This window comes from Trematomus bernacchii, unplaced genomic scaffold (genome assembly GCF_902827165.1).
Source record: "Trematomus bernacchii unplaced genomic scaffold, fTreBer1.1, whole genome shotgun sequence".
NCBI lineage: Eukaryota > Metazoa > Chordata > Actinopteri > Perciformes > Nototheniidae > Trematomus > Trematomus bernacchii.
The window spans coordinates 275,641-290,805 of NW_022987640.1; the positions used below are offsets into that span (position 1 = coordinate 275,641).

Below are 15,165 nucleotides of genomic sequence, written 5' to 3' on the forward strand. Positions count from 1 at the left end.
AGATTATCCCGCTGAACTAAACGTGTAAGAATCATAAATGTTTGTTTGACACAGAGATTATTTTCTGCAATAATCCAAAATCAAACAGGAACATATTTGCAGTGGCATATGAAGCAGAAATAAAGCAGAAGCAGCATTTCATAATGTCAGCCAGATGGAGCAGGTCAGGTCACTGAGTGTGAGTGTGTGGGTGGTAAGTGTTAATGAGACATGTGCAGCACTCTGGATAAGTAGCATGTTCAGAAATGTCTCACATGCAGTACCCATCATGTCCATTTTGAAATCATTTCACTTTGTAATGCTTGTATAACAGCAGGGTTTATCTACAGTGTTGCATTGAAAAGAGACAACCATCACAACTTCTTATCACAACAGTATTGACATGCAATTAAAGAAAGAGACTATTACTAATTCAGGAAAGTAAGAAGAGAGACTTAACACACAAGGTAAATCTGTGTCTGTTTTTAAAATAACTAGAAATGTGTGACATTAAATCAGGACTTGTTCTGTTAAACTGATCATAGCAGTTTAGATAACAAACCCACCACTGATCTGCTGTTATCCCCTCAGACTGTAATCTTTATTACTGATGTCTGAACTAACCACAGACACTTGTCTCATTCACGGAGGGATGATTGTTCTCTGCAGCATTTAGTGTCGGTCTGCCACAGATTCAAATACAGTAGGGAAACACTGTAATGAATATTTGGCATTTAAACATTTTTTAAAAGTTTTTTGGGGGTTTCTGTATGCCTGGTGGATGTACAGTTACAGGATCAATTATTTAAGGACTCGCTTTAATCAACATCAGTAAGATCCAGACACTAACATCTACCTTATAGTGGCAAGCATCATCAACACATGACCAAAAACACTGGTTAGAAAACACACAAAAAAACCAATAGAAATATGGTATACAAAAATAAAACGTTAAAAACAAAAATAAAATATTAATAATAATAAATAATTAAATAATGATAATAAATAATAATAACGAAATAATAATTAAATAATAATACAAATAATAATAATGATACAAAATAAAAATAATTATGGAGAGAATTGATCGTCAAAATCATTAAAAAAAATGAAATGAAAGCATAAAGCACCTATAAGACCCAATCTAAATGTGTCTCTGCAGCCACCCCAGCTGGTAGGATGATGGTTAATGCAACACATTATTCATGATGTAATTATAGGAAGTGTAACACTCTATAAAAAGTGACAAGATAGTATCAAGACTGCTGGGTCAACGCAGTGTGAACCTCTGTTGATGTATAAAGAGACGGGAGGCTTACTGTACACACAGCCTTTAATTACTGAGTGTGTGTGTGTGTGTGTGTGTATGTGTGTGTGTGTGTGTGTGTGTGTGTGTGTGTGTGTGTGTGTGTGTGTGTGTGTGTGTGTGTGTGTGTGTGTGTGTGTGTGTGTGTGTGTGTGTGTGTGTGGAGCTGTGAGGAGATTGACAGTTTAGGACAACAGATAGAGAGCATGAGTAATCCTCTTCGTGCCGTTATGCACCATTTGTTGTTTTGAATAGCGAAAAGGTAATAGAAAAAGCAGTCGTTTTTTTCTCAGCCTACACTAGTGCGGGTTTCCAAGCACTCAATACATTGTGCAACCGTTTCTATGGAGACGAGAGCCATGGTATACCTACGAGTGTTGAGAGCGCTGATGCAGTGGGCAGCTCGTACTGCTGGAGGAAAATCACTGGATATAAATATATATATATTTACCGCCCTGAAAACACTGATCTGAGAGAGGGGGAAGCATCCTGTCCTGAAGAGAGACTCTCTACTGTTTATATGATTAATATGATCAGAGGGGGAGAAGTACTCAGGTCTTGTACTTGAGTAAAAGTAGAAGTACTCAGGTCTTGTACTTGAGTAAAAGTAGAAGTACTCAGGTCTTGTACTTGAGTAAAAGTAGAAGTACTCAGGTCTTGTACTTGAGTAAAGTAGAAGTACTCAGGTCTTGTACTTGAGTAAAAGTAGAAGTACTCAGGTCTTGTACTTGAGTAAAAGTAGAAGTACTCAGATCTTGTACTTGAGTAAAAGTAGAAGTACTCAGGTCTTGTACTTGAGTAAAAGTAGAAGTACTCAGATCTTGTACTTGAGTAAAAGTAGAAGTACTCAGGTCTTGTACTTGAGTTAAAGTAGAAGTACTCAGATCTTGTACTTGAGTAAAAGTAGAAGTACTCAGATCTTGTACTTGAGTAAAAGTAGAAGTACTCAGATCTTGTACTTGAGTAAAAGTAGAAGTACTCAGGTCTTGTACTTGAGTAAAAGTAGAAGTACTCAGATCTTGTACTTGAGTTAAAGTAGAAGTACTCAGATCTTGTACTTGAGTAAAAGTAGAAGTACTCAGATCTTGTACTTGAGTAAAAGTAGAAGTACTCAGATCTTGTACTTGAGTAAAAGTAGAAGTACTCAGGTCTTGTACTTGAGTAAAAGTAGAAGTACTCAGATCTTGTACTTGAGTAAAAGTAGAAGTACCAGAGTGTAGGAATACTCTGTTACAGTAAAAGTCCTGCATTCAAAATGTAACTCAAGTAAAAGTAGAAAAGTATTCTCATCAAAATATAGTGAAAGTAGCGACAGAAAAAGTAGTCATTGTGCAGATGTAATATATCTTGTAAATATGTGCAGAAACGTTGTTCAAACTTTGTCTTGTTTTGTAGACTCATTTTTGAAGAATGGTATTGGGTATGATCTGGCGTGCATCGTACTTTATTGTAACTACTTTACCATGAAAGTCAACTTGTGCTTAAATGCTTTCAATGTGATCTGCAGCAGAAAGAAATACTCTGTTTGCATCAGGGAGTTTTTCCTTATTCACTGCGAGGGTCAAAGGAGAACTTTGTGAGCTATAGGATAAATAGTGACTTGAGTTGATTATCTGCATATTTTCTGGGTAAATCCCCACAGACTGAACACAATATATAACACACAAATACATACAAATGTGCCACTTATTCATCCGTGGGTCATGGGCTCAAGCACCATTGTGTTATTTGGAGATTTCCACTTCAGGATGCTTGAACTAAACTGGGGGTTTGAAGACCAACTTGTTCTGAACGGCTGCACTCGGACGTGGGTCAAAGAGCCGCCTTCATCCCTCACTGACCTCCATCTTCTCTGTACATCTTCACTGTCCTCAAGCAATGACTCGTACACATGCAGATAAAGAGGGGGGAACACTTTGGACCATCTCTCCTCACTTTGATTGTGTTGAGCTCAATTGTGCAAATGAGAAGTGACGGGAATAGATGCATGAGAAAATAAGAGAGCAGAGAGTTTGCTAGACAGAGAAAGTTACAGAAATGCTGAACACAGACTTCCCCAAGAGGTTTTAAGACGCTGCTTCCTATTTAAGCACTGAAGCCCCCGGGGTGTCCCTTAGGTGGAACTGGAGGACATTTTTGGGGGAAAGGTGTCCTTCTCCTCAGCCACATCTAAATAGTAAAGATAATTGTAGCATGTTGCTATGTAGAGGAGAGCCTGAACAGCTGAGTGTGAGCTTTTATTCTCCCTGTTTTTTACACATATTAGATCGCTGGTTAGACATTTGTGGTGTGAATTAGTCCCAAAGTGTATTTCCCACCTCAGTATATATTGTCCAGGGGTTTTCCAAATAAAGGTCAAGATGTGTGTGCCAGTAGCGCTCTTCAGGCACTAGCTGAAGGTAAATACTGGCAGCAGGGTATTCAGAGTAATATTCCTCTACACTGAGGTGCGAGTAAACGTTATTTTGGGCTGTGGGAAGTTGAAAATAGACCTCAAAGCAATCCTTATATGGATAAAATATGATTAAATCAAGGAGGGAATAGTCTGCATCTTCACATCTACGAGGATATTGTCCTCCTCATGCATATTATATGTTTCTGTGTTCCCATTGGTGGATCCCAGCAGGGTGTTTACGGCGGATAAATCCAGCATTTCATCTTGAAAAGCATCTGTCTCCCACGCTCTGTCACACCACTGCTCTGTGTATCATTCTCCTGCAGAAAGCTGCAGTGTTGGATCAGCAAACTGGAGAGATTGGGGGGTTTAATCATTTCTAAATAAAAGCAATCTGTGCCGGAGCCATTAAGACCTGCAAACATATGCAGAGAGACGTTTCACCAAAGAGCTGCTGAGGAAACACAGGCTTCATATGATGGCTGTGAAACCAATTAGGGTTAGAAGGAAAGGACACTTAAGGGCCCTCAATGTATGCATGTGTTGTGAATGCATGCATGATTAACTGGATCTTAAAGGGGACCTATCATGCAAAATGCACTTTTGTACGTCTTTTCTACATGAATATGTGTCCCCGGTGTTCCAGGGAACTCACCAAGTGTCAGAAAACACAACCCTCTCTATTTTCCTCCATACCCAAATCTCTAAAAAAGGGGCTGCAACGGATCTGATAAAAACTGATCCAGATTTGAACACTGTCCTGACGTCAGGACGGTGGCGCTACGGCTATTGGGCCAACTCCACCAATCAGGAGGAGACAGCCACGGCCATTGCCGTTCGAAAGCGCTGGAGACGCTGTAGTACATATGCCAGGCCTGTAGATGGTGCTGTTCTCACTGAATCAGCCCTTGCAAAAACAGAGCTAGAAATTGTCAAATTGATCAAAATGAGGCATGGCTAAAATGCATGATCTGTTTGGTATTTTGAAAAGAAAAAAGTATAAATATGCCTTATATAGGTATGGTCCTACACTATATTATTCAAATATAGCATGATAGGTCCACTTTAAGGTAAGAAAGTCAATATATTTCACAATTATATTATTTTTCATTTAATTTCAAACCTTTATTTAACCAGATTGGTCCCATTGAGATCATATATCTCTTTTTCAAGGGAGACCTGCAGCATATAGGTTCCACATGAAATATAAAACAATAAAGGACATCATACATTATATTTACAGGATACATTTATATAGCTATAGACATTTACAAGTACCCATAGTATCAACGAGCATTTCATTTAACCTAGCTTTAAAAACATGCAGAGGAATGAGATTGCTCATGGGATGGGACTGCAGTTTTTTTCGACTTGTATTTATTGACTTAGTTTGTCTATAAACGTTCAAAATCCAAACTTTTGAGTTGTGTTGTTTTTGCATATAGTTTGACATTTTCCTTAAATCCAAAAGCAGTAGAAAAATATAAATAATACTTTCAAGTAAAACTAAATTAAAATAATGGGAATAATAATAAATAACAACAATTAAAATAATAATAAAAAACATTTGATTATAATAAAAATAGTAATAATAATAAATACTGAATAAAATAAATAAATAATAATAATAATAGAATAATAATAAAACAGAGATAAGCTCACATGTCTGTATTTAATTTACATAATTTCCCTTTTATTTCCATGATTTTTGAATGCGAGTGGCATTTAATTAAGTACATGTTGGAGAAGAACAAAGCACCGTGGTTTCTTGTCGTCTCGTGACATTCTGGGCAGACATTAATTGTCAAAGCCCGAAGAAGTTCTTCGTTATAAGTTCTTTATAATAGATACATAAAAACATAATAAATAAAAAAATATAATAATAACAACAATTTTATATATTATTATCATTATAATTTATTTAATAAATAATAAGAAAGAAACAAAGTAATGCATACTGGTCTACTGACATTGGGAAAAGATTGTATTGCCTATTTTAACATTAAGTACATAATTGGTTCTCCATTAAACTTGTACTTATGTATTTCCAACCACACCTACGTTAAAAAAAGCTTTTCATAATTGTAATAATATATGTTTGTGTATTATCGGTCCATGTGTTTATTTTTTATTCTGTACACTGGACTCACTTGAAAAGTATATAACAAATATAACCTTTTTTTGACTTCCTCAACAACCTTGCATGATAATGTTAGTGATGAAAGTGTATCAGAGATTCACGGTTAAATCTGTAATGCTCCCCATCAGTGTGACTCCATCAGTTTCACCGTGTGTCACTGCAGGATCCTTCCCTCCTGACAGACAGGAGGTGAATCTGTTAGAGTGTGTCTAATTCCTCCTGAACAGACGTGTGCATGAAGTGACTCCGGCTGAACGAAAGTGTCTCTCTCCATCAGATGTGACATGTAATGGCTTTCAAACAAGCGTCTTGAATGACCTGCATGGAGCTGTGTTCATGGTGTGAGCTTTGAATGTGCGTCTGGACCATCTAAAACGCATCTCTTATGAATGACTTTGTTCCTGTAAATGATGCAACACTTCTGCTCAAACTGCTTTTGGGCAGAAGGACAGCTCTTTGCCACTTTAGACATCATTTGCTGCTCCGCTGGAAGGGCACTCTTAAAACTGTTTCTCCAGGTTAATGGAATCAAGGACTTACGAGGAGACTAAATATGAAGAGACCGTCCTATTCCTACTTTGAGGCAGAAATATGAGCTTCACTAAAGTACTCTTATCTTCATGGAAATACACATTTTCTTAAATGTTAACGCTCCTTTTTTGAGTATAGGGCTATTGCTCCTCTCCTTCCCTTTTCTTTCCCCCTTCTATCTTCTCTTGTCTCCTTTCCTTTCCTCTCGTCTCGACTCATCTTCTCACCTTGTCTCAGGGTTTCCGCTAGGATTTTTTTCTTGCCTGTCAAATGTCCGGAAATAATTTATTTTACCGGACAAATTCTAAACTTACGGGTCATGTTTCAATAATAATAATAAGAATTGTGTAGCAGAGTTTCCGTTAGCAGGTAATGAGCGGATATACTGATGTTTAAAACTCAGTAAAAGGGGCTCATTTTTATATTGCTTCAGTTTATAATAACAGATCGAAAAGTTCAGATTCATTTTTCAATAAATGATGCGCTCCACAAACAACAAACAACATACTTATTACATTCAAACAAACTACTTATAGTAGATAAAGTACATTATTCAAAAGTTTACATTAACTTTGAATAATAACACATCTTGAAAAATGGCCGCCATCTTGGATTTTTGAGTGGCTAACGTGCTTTTTCAAAAGAGTAACCTCCATGGAGTATATGTGCCAATTTTAGTGCTTGTAACCACTTGTGAAAGATTGCCCTGATAATATTCAATTATCTGCAGCTCTATGACAGCCGGTCGGTTTCTCATGCAGCTCGCTAAACAGTGGGCGGGGCTTCAGGTGATCATGCAGAGCTGCGTGTCTCCGTCAGACTCAGCAGCTGATCTGATCTCTCTCTCGCGTCCGGTTATACTTCACTTGCGTTTATATCCATATCGATCAGATCCAGCTCTCCTGATCGGCCTTTATAGAGAGCACCGATCGAACTATTAAAAGTGAATATCGGCCGATAATGACCGGCGGCCGATCGATCGGAGCATCCCTAATTATTACCGGACATTTTGACCGGCAGGTTTTGAATTTACCGTTTTTTAATAATGTTACCAGCTAAAAAACCGGTAATTACCGGCTAACGGAAACCCTGCCTTGTCTGGTCTTGTGTCGTCTCCCCTTTTCCTCTTCCCTTGTCCCTATACCCTCCCAAAATTGCCTTTCCTTTCCTATTCTTCCTTTCCTTTCACTTCCTCTGAATTCCTTTCCTCTCCTCTCCTCTCCTCTCCTCTCCTCTCCTCTCCTCTCCTCTCCTCTCCTCTCCTCTCCTCTCCTCTCCTCTCCTCTCCTCTCCTCTCCTTTCCTCTCCCTCCTCTACTCCCCTCTCCTCTCCTCTCCTCTCCTCTCCTCTCCTCTCCTTTCCTCTCCTCTCCTCTCCTCTCCTTTCCTCTCCTCATCCTCCTCTCCTCTCCTCTCCTCTCCTCTCTCTCTCTCCTCTCTCTCCTCTCCTCTCTCTCCTCTCTCTCTTGATTGTTGTGTTCTTCCCTCAAGTGATGAGGTAAACATGTTATGCTGAAAGTGCAATAGTTTAATAAAAGGGATTTTAAAAACCAAGAAAACCTCTCGTCTCCTCTCGTCTCTCACCCAGTGGTTTCCTTGTTTCCTCTGCAGGAGTACCATGCTCAGGTGGAGGAGATGACGGTTTCTATCCGTCAGCTGGAGGAGGACCTGTCAGCTGCTCGTCGTCGTAGCGACCTGTACGAGTCTGAGCTGAAAGAGTCTCGTCAGTCCAGCGAGGATCTGAAGAGGAAGGCAGCCGAATACCAGCTGAGGATGCAGAAGGTCTGTAAAGGACCCCGAAGGCATCATGGAAACAGGGATAGTCTGTAGCAGCATCCCAGCAGCTCCATGTGTCACATCAACAGACATATATCAACACAATACATGAACATCAAACATTTAACATAACAGCACAATCAGTGAGAGAGAAGCTGCTCAAAGAGCCGTCAGCGTGCACTTGATCTGGATTCAGCTCTGTGTTTACTGAGAGGACAGACTGAAGCACAGAGGATGCTTCAGTCTGACTTTATTGAATCGAGGGACCCTGTGTTAGATACTAGGTTTAGAAACAGTGATGGTTTCGAGTCGTTCTGGCTTTTATCTGCTTCTGGGGTTTCGAGGAACATCAAGTGTTTACGGCAGTGTTTCTTGGACTACCTATGTTGAAAATGTTTTATCTTTTTAATTTAAACGTGGGGTTTCATTCTTTCATTCGATAACCCTGGGGTGTCATTCGTTAGCCGTGGGGTTTCATTTGTTCATCTTGGGGGGGTTTCAGACTATAGGGTCACTTTCGTTAACTGAGGGGTTCCTTCCATCGTTTCCCAATGACTGTGGGGTCTCTTTGGGAGTTTGACCTTGTCCGATTTAGGGTCTAAGGACAGCGGGGGTCATATTTGTATTCTGAATCAACTGTAAAGCCCCTTGATACAAATGTACAATTGTGATATTGGGCTTTATCAATAGAAGTTGATTGCTTAGTGCTAAAGTGCTAAAGTGCTAAAGCTCCCCTTTAAACATTATGACCTCCATAAATGAGTATTTATAGTATCCTTTAAATGAGTCTGCCTTAAAGGTGGGGTAGGTAATTTTGAGAAACCGGCTCGAGATCGTTAGAATTTGAAAATACACAACTGGAGAAAATCTGCCACTTCCTTACAGAGCCCCTCCTCCAACACACACGAACGCACACATGACCAATGAGGGCACGAGATAAGTGTGTGCACAGATGGAAGGCTGACAGGCAGGTAGGCCATCCAGTTATTTTAGCCGGGCCGGCTCAGATGATTGGTCGTACTTGTTACAGTACCACGGCTTCCACAGATGACATTTTTTTATGGATTTTTTTGTCAAAGCACTTCAGATATTCATTGCTATCGGGATGTTAAGAGCATTCCATGGAATATAACAAAAAGTGTTTCTGAAATAAATTACATACCCCACCTTTAAGCCAGATAACTCAAACATATCCAGGGTCTGTTGAACTGGATTCGTAGTACAGGCCTTAAGATATTCATTGCTATCGGGATGTTAAGAGCATTCCATGGAATATAACAAAAAGTGTATCTCAAGCCGGTTTCTCAAACTTACCTACCCTACCTTTAAGTTTATAAGAGCTTTTAGAAGAAAGTAAAAGTTTTAAGACACATAAAGACTAACCTTAACCCAAGCAGCCTCACACGGGGCACCAACATCCTTTGTGTCCTCAGCAACATGCACACCAAACAGGAAGTAGAACGGTCCTAGAGATATGATGCAGACAGACGTGAAGTTATTATGAAGTGTCTACTTTTCTGTCGCCTTACCATGACCCCCACTAAAGTGTCTCATATCTCCACAGGTCAAAGAGCAAGGCAAAGCAGACGTCGAGGAGCAGGTCGGCAAGTTGGAGAAGGTAGACATTTAAATCCATTATATAAGCTGCAAGATAGGAAGAGATAGAATAATATCTATCTGTTCCATCTATTTTTGCTTATTGATTCATTGTTCAAGTAAAAGTTTTTCATTCAAACATATCAGAAAATGCAGTTTGTAGCTTCTCAAACATGGAGATTTGCTTATTTTCTGTGTTTTTTTAATCGTTAAAATATGTTTTAAGACATCATCTTGAAATTTGAGAAGCTGGGAAGCATATTTTGATACCACTAATTATTACATTACTAATCTAGAAAAGAATGGGCATTTTAATGAATGAAAATAGTTATTAGTTGCATCACTATCCAATCAATTGTTTTAAAATGAATTCATTTGATTCTGTGATTGATGAGGATGTCTAGATAACGACGCTGACGAGTTAAAATATATTTGAACAGAGGATGATAAACTTGAATATGAATCTTCATCATAAGGACTGCTTCTGTTTTTCAGACCAACACTGAGCAGCAGAGCAAGATCCAGGAGCTCCAAGAGAAACATACCAAGGTATTTTCTCTGGGAACATTCATGAATAATTCATACGAGCTGATGCTCCCAAATGCATGAGCTGTAACTGCATTTTAACCTTCCAGATGTCTGCCTCTTTACCCTCCCTGACCCCATTCATAAATCATGGGCTCTGTTTTATTAACTCAAAAGTTACTGCCTCATTATCAGCAACCAAACTCGAGTGCCTCATGAGTTCAGATGACTTTGTCCTCATTGTCTTTTCTCTAAAAATGAATATTTAAAATAACATTATTTAAAACTTTCTGCAGAGAGAAAATGACGTTGTGGTGCTGAGAATAATTATAATAAATAATAATACATTTTATTTAGAGGCGCCTTTCAAGGACAAGGATCAAATATACTGGTTATAGTAAATAATATAACTACAAGTAATAAAAAGACAATATCACATACAAGAAAGACAAAGAGCGTATATGCAGCCAACCTTTCTGCAAGTGTTGGGGTTTAAAAAAAAAAAAAAAAATTAAAATGTGAAATCAAATCTAAGTGAAAAACACACACAGAAACACACACGCACACACACACACACACACACACACACACACACACCACACACACGCACACACGCCACAACACACACACACAACACACGCAACGCAACCGCACACACACACATACCACACACACACACACACGCACAGCAACCCACACACACCTACCACACCTCATAGCATTACACACAACAAAAAAACACAACCAACAAATCACACACACCACAACACAGCACACACGCACACAACTCACACCAAACCCAACACGACGCACGCACACACAACAACACACCTACACACACTCCATTCAATTACACCAGCGCACACGACACACACATTGCACACACAACACACACCAACACATCACCACACACAACACACACTCACACGCACACCAACACACACACACACCACACACACCACTCACTACACACATCACCACAAACTACGAACAACACACACTCTCCTCACAAAAACACTCACACAGACACAGAAGAACACACACACTCAAACACACACACACACACACACACACACACACACACACACACACACATACACTCACTCACAAGTGACTAAAAAATGATTAAATGTCAAGTCTAAAACAAACAGGGAGCCAATAGAAAGAAGGTATGAGTTTAAAACCAGTCTGACGTTATTTTGGAGATTTAAGTTTGTTATTAATATCATTACATTTATAGTTGTATTAATTACTATTACTTTATTTGAATTGGTATTTAATTGTTAATTGTTGTTTCCATGGGTCTTTCATTGTGGAACATTAATAAATAATAAAACAAATATCAAAAATAGAGGAATAGCTTTAGAGATAAAGGATAAGATGAGATAGGACTTTATTTATCCCGAAGAAAACTGTTGTGCCAGAGTTACAACAATACAATAAACACAGCAGCATGATAATCAAACTGTACACTAACAGTGCAGAAAAAAGAGTAATTCAATAACTACAGGAAACATAGACGGTCACATCATTAATGTAAATATTAACAGTATTCAGTAGTGTAAAAAACGTAATGGCAGATTATTATATCTGCCATTATAGAACAGTGTTAATGATAATAATATTGCACATGTTATATAGCAGAGATTAGATTTTTTGATTTGATTAGATTTATTTCGGATGTGTAAAACAATAATACAAACATTTAACATGAGAATTATTATACAATACAAAATTAATCAGTGTCAAATTGATATACAAAATATTACTGATTGTATACTGATGTATAAATAAATAATGTATAAATAAATAATCTACTTATCTACTTAAAGTTCAGACTTATTTAATCCCACCCCTTCTCCCAAAAACTAAATTACTAACATATATATATATTTTTTTTTTTTATAGAGAGTGTTTTGTAATGATTGTAATGGTATTTATATTGCACATAGTGGTGGTGTGGAAGTTCTCAGTTCTATTAAGAACTATTTTAAGCGTCTTTGAGCACTGGGAAAGGCGCTATAAAAATTCAATGTATTATTATTATTATTATTAAAGGTCTCCTATTATGCAAAATCCACTTCTTCATGTCTCTTCTACATCAACATGTGTCCCCTCTTCTTCATGTCTCTTCTACATCAACATGTGTCCCCTCTTCGTCATGTCTCTTCTACATCAACATGTGTCCCCTCTTCTTCATGTCTCTTCTACATCAACATTGTCCCCTCTTCTTCATGTCTCTTCTACATCAACATGTGTCCCCTCTTCTTCATGTCTCTTCTACATCAACATGTGTCCCCTCTTCTTCATGTCTCTTCTACATCAACATGTGTCCCCTCTTCTTCATGTCTCTCTACATCACATGTGTCCCCTCTTCTTCATGTCTCTTCTACATCAACATGTGTCCCCTCTTCTTCATGTCTCTTCTACATCAACATGTGTCCACTCTTCTTCATGTCTCTTCTTCATCAACATGTGTCCCCTCTTCTTCATGTCTCTTCTACATCAACATGTGTCCCCTCTTCTTCATGTCTCTTCTACATCAACATGTGTCCCCTCTTCTTCATGTCTCTTCTACATCAACATGTGTCCCCTCTTCTTCATGTCTCTTCTACATCAACATGTGTCCCCTCTTCTTCATGTCTTTCTACATCAACATGTGTCCCCCTTCTTCATGTCTCTTCTACATCACATGTGTCCCATCTTCTTCATGTCTCTTCTACATCAACATGTGTCCACTCTTCTTCAGTCTCTTCTTCATCAACATTGTCCCCTCTTCTTCATGTCTTCTACATCAACATGTGTCCCCTCTTCTTCATGTCTCTTCTACATCAACATGTGTCCCCTCTTCTTCATGTCTCTTCTACATCAACATGTGTCCCCTCTTCTTCATGTCTCTTCTACATCAACATGTGTCCCCTCTTCTTCATGTCTCTTCTACATCAACATGTGTCCCCTCTTCTTCATGTCTCTTCTTACATCAACATGTGTCCCCTCTTCTTCATGTCTCTTCTTCATCAACATGTGTCCCCTCTTCTTCATGTCTCTTCTACATCAACATGTGTCCCCTCTTCTTCATGTCTCTTTTCCTCAACATGTGTCCCCTCTTCTTCATGTCTCTTCTACATCAACATGTGTCCCCTCTTCTTCATGTCTCTTCTACATCAACATGTGTCCCCTCTTCTTTGTCTCTTCTACATCAACATGTGTCCCCTCTTCTTCATGTCTCTTCTACATCAACATGTGTCCCCTCTTCTTCATGTCTCTTCTTCATCAACATGTGTCCCCTCTTCTTCATGTCTCTTTACATCAACATGTGTCCCCTCTTCTTCATGTCTCTTCTACATCAACATGTGTCCCCTCTTCTTCATGTCTCTTCTACATCAACATGTGTCCCCTCTTCTTCATGTCTCTTCTACATCAACATGTGTCCCCTCTTCTTCATGTCTCTTCTACATCAACATGTGCCCCTTCTTCATGTCTTTCTTCATCAACATGTGTCCCCTCTTCTTCATGTCTCTTCTCATCAACATGTGTCCCCTCTTCTTCATGTCTCTTCTACATCAACATGTGTCCCCTCTCTTCATGTCTCTTCTCATCAACATGTGTCCCCTCTTCTTCATGTCTCTTCTACATCAACATGTGTCCCCTCTTCTTCATGTCTCTTCTACATCAACATGTGTCCCCTCTTCTTCATGTCTCTTCTACATCAACATGTGTCCCCTCTTCTTCATGTCTCTTCTTCATCAACATGTGTCCCCTCTTCTTCATGTCTCTTCTACATCAACATGTGTCCCCTCTTCTTCATGTCTCTTCTACATCAACATGTGTCCCCTCTTCTTCATGCCTCTTCTACATCACATGTGTCCCCTCTTCTTCATGTCTCTTCTACATCAACATGTGTCCCCTCTTCTTCATGTCTCTTCTACATCAACATGTGTCCCCTCTTCTTCATGTCTCTTCTACATCAACATGTGTCCCCTCTCTTCATGTCTCTTCTACATCAACATGTGTCCCCTCTTCTTCATGTCTCTTCTCATCAACATGTGTCCCCTCTTCTTCATGTCTCTTCTACATCAACATGTGTCCCCTCTTCTTCATGTCTCTTCTACATCAACATGTGTCCCCTCTTCTTCATGTCTCTTCTCATCAACATGTGTCCCCTCTTCTTCATGTCTCTTCTACATCAACATGTGTCCCCTCTTCTTCATGTCTCTTCTACATCAACATGTGTCCCCTCTTCTTCATGTCTCTTCTCATCAACATGTGTCCCCTCTTCTTCATGTCTCTTCTACATCAACATGTGTCCCCTCTCTTTTCTCTTCTACATCAACATGTGTCCCCCTTCTTCATGTCTCTTCTACATCAACATGTGTCCCCTCTTCTTCATGTCTCTTCTACATCAACATGTGTCCCCTCTTCTTCATGTCTCTTCTACATCAACATGTGTCCCTCTTCTTCATGTCTCTTCTTCATCAACATGTGTCCCCTCTTCTTCATGTCTCTTCTTCATCAACATGTGTCCCCTCTGTGAAAGAGACTCTGAAAGTTTCAGGAACAAAGATTCTCTCTCTTTTGTCCTGATCCATTTTATAAAAACCTGTCTGAAAATGAGCTGATCAGATTTTGGCCACTTATGATGTCATAACGATGTTTTGTCTTGTGTAACCATTAGCCAATCAGCAACCAAGGTAACCCCCCCCCCCCACCTTATCACCTGAATCTCCTCCTAGAGCACCATTGAGTTCTTTGTAACCAAATCTCTCTCATACCCCTTTCACACCAAGGCTTTTCCCCTTCTAGCTCCGTGCTAGAGCTTTTCTGGTTCAGAACCGGTTCTTCGGTTTAGCGCCGGCTCTTTTCACCACCGCTCAGAGCCCGACTGGTGCTGCCGCTGCTGCGTCATGACGTCACAGTT

General features: G+C 39.3%; 1 protein-coding gene across 1 annotated transcript in view; it reads left to right on the plus strand.

The window, feature by feature from the left end:
- Nucleotides 1-15,165, plus strand: part of LOC117484802 (citron Rho-interacting kinase) — a gene marked incomplete in the record, with an annotated part of 91,454 nt that overhangs the window by 21,080 nt on the left and 55,209 nt on the right. The window contains 3 exon segments of the mRNA XM_034133238.1: nt 7,962-8,132; nt 9,691-9,744; nt 10,218-10,271. Coding sequence (XP_033989129.1) covers nt 7,962-8,132; nt 9,691-9,744; nt 10,218-10,271 — 279 coding nt within the window.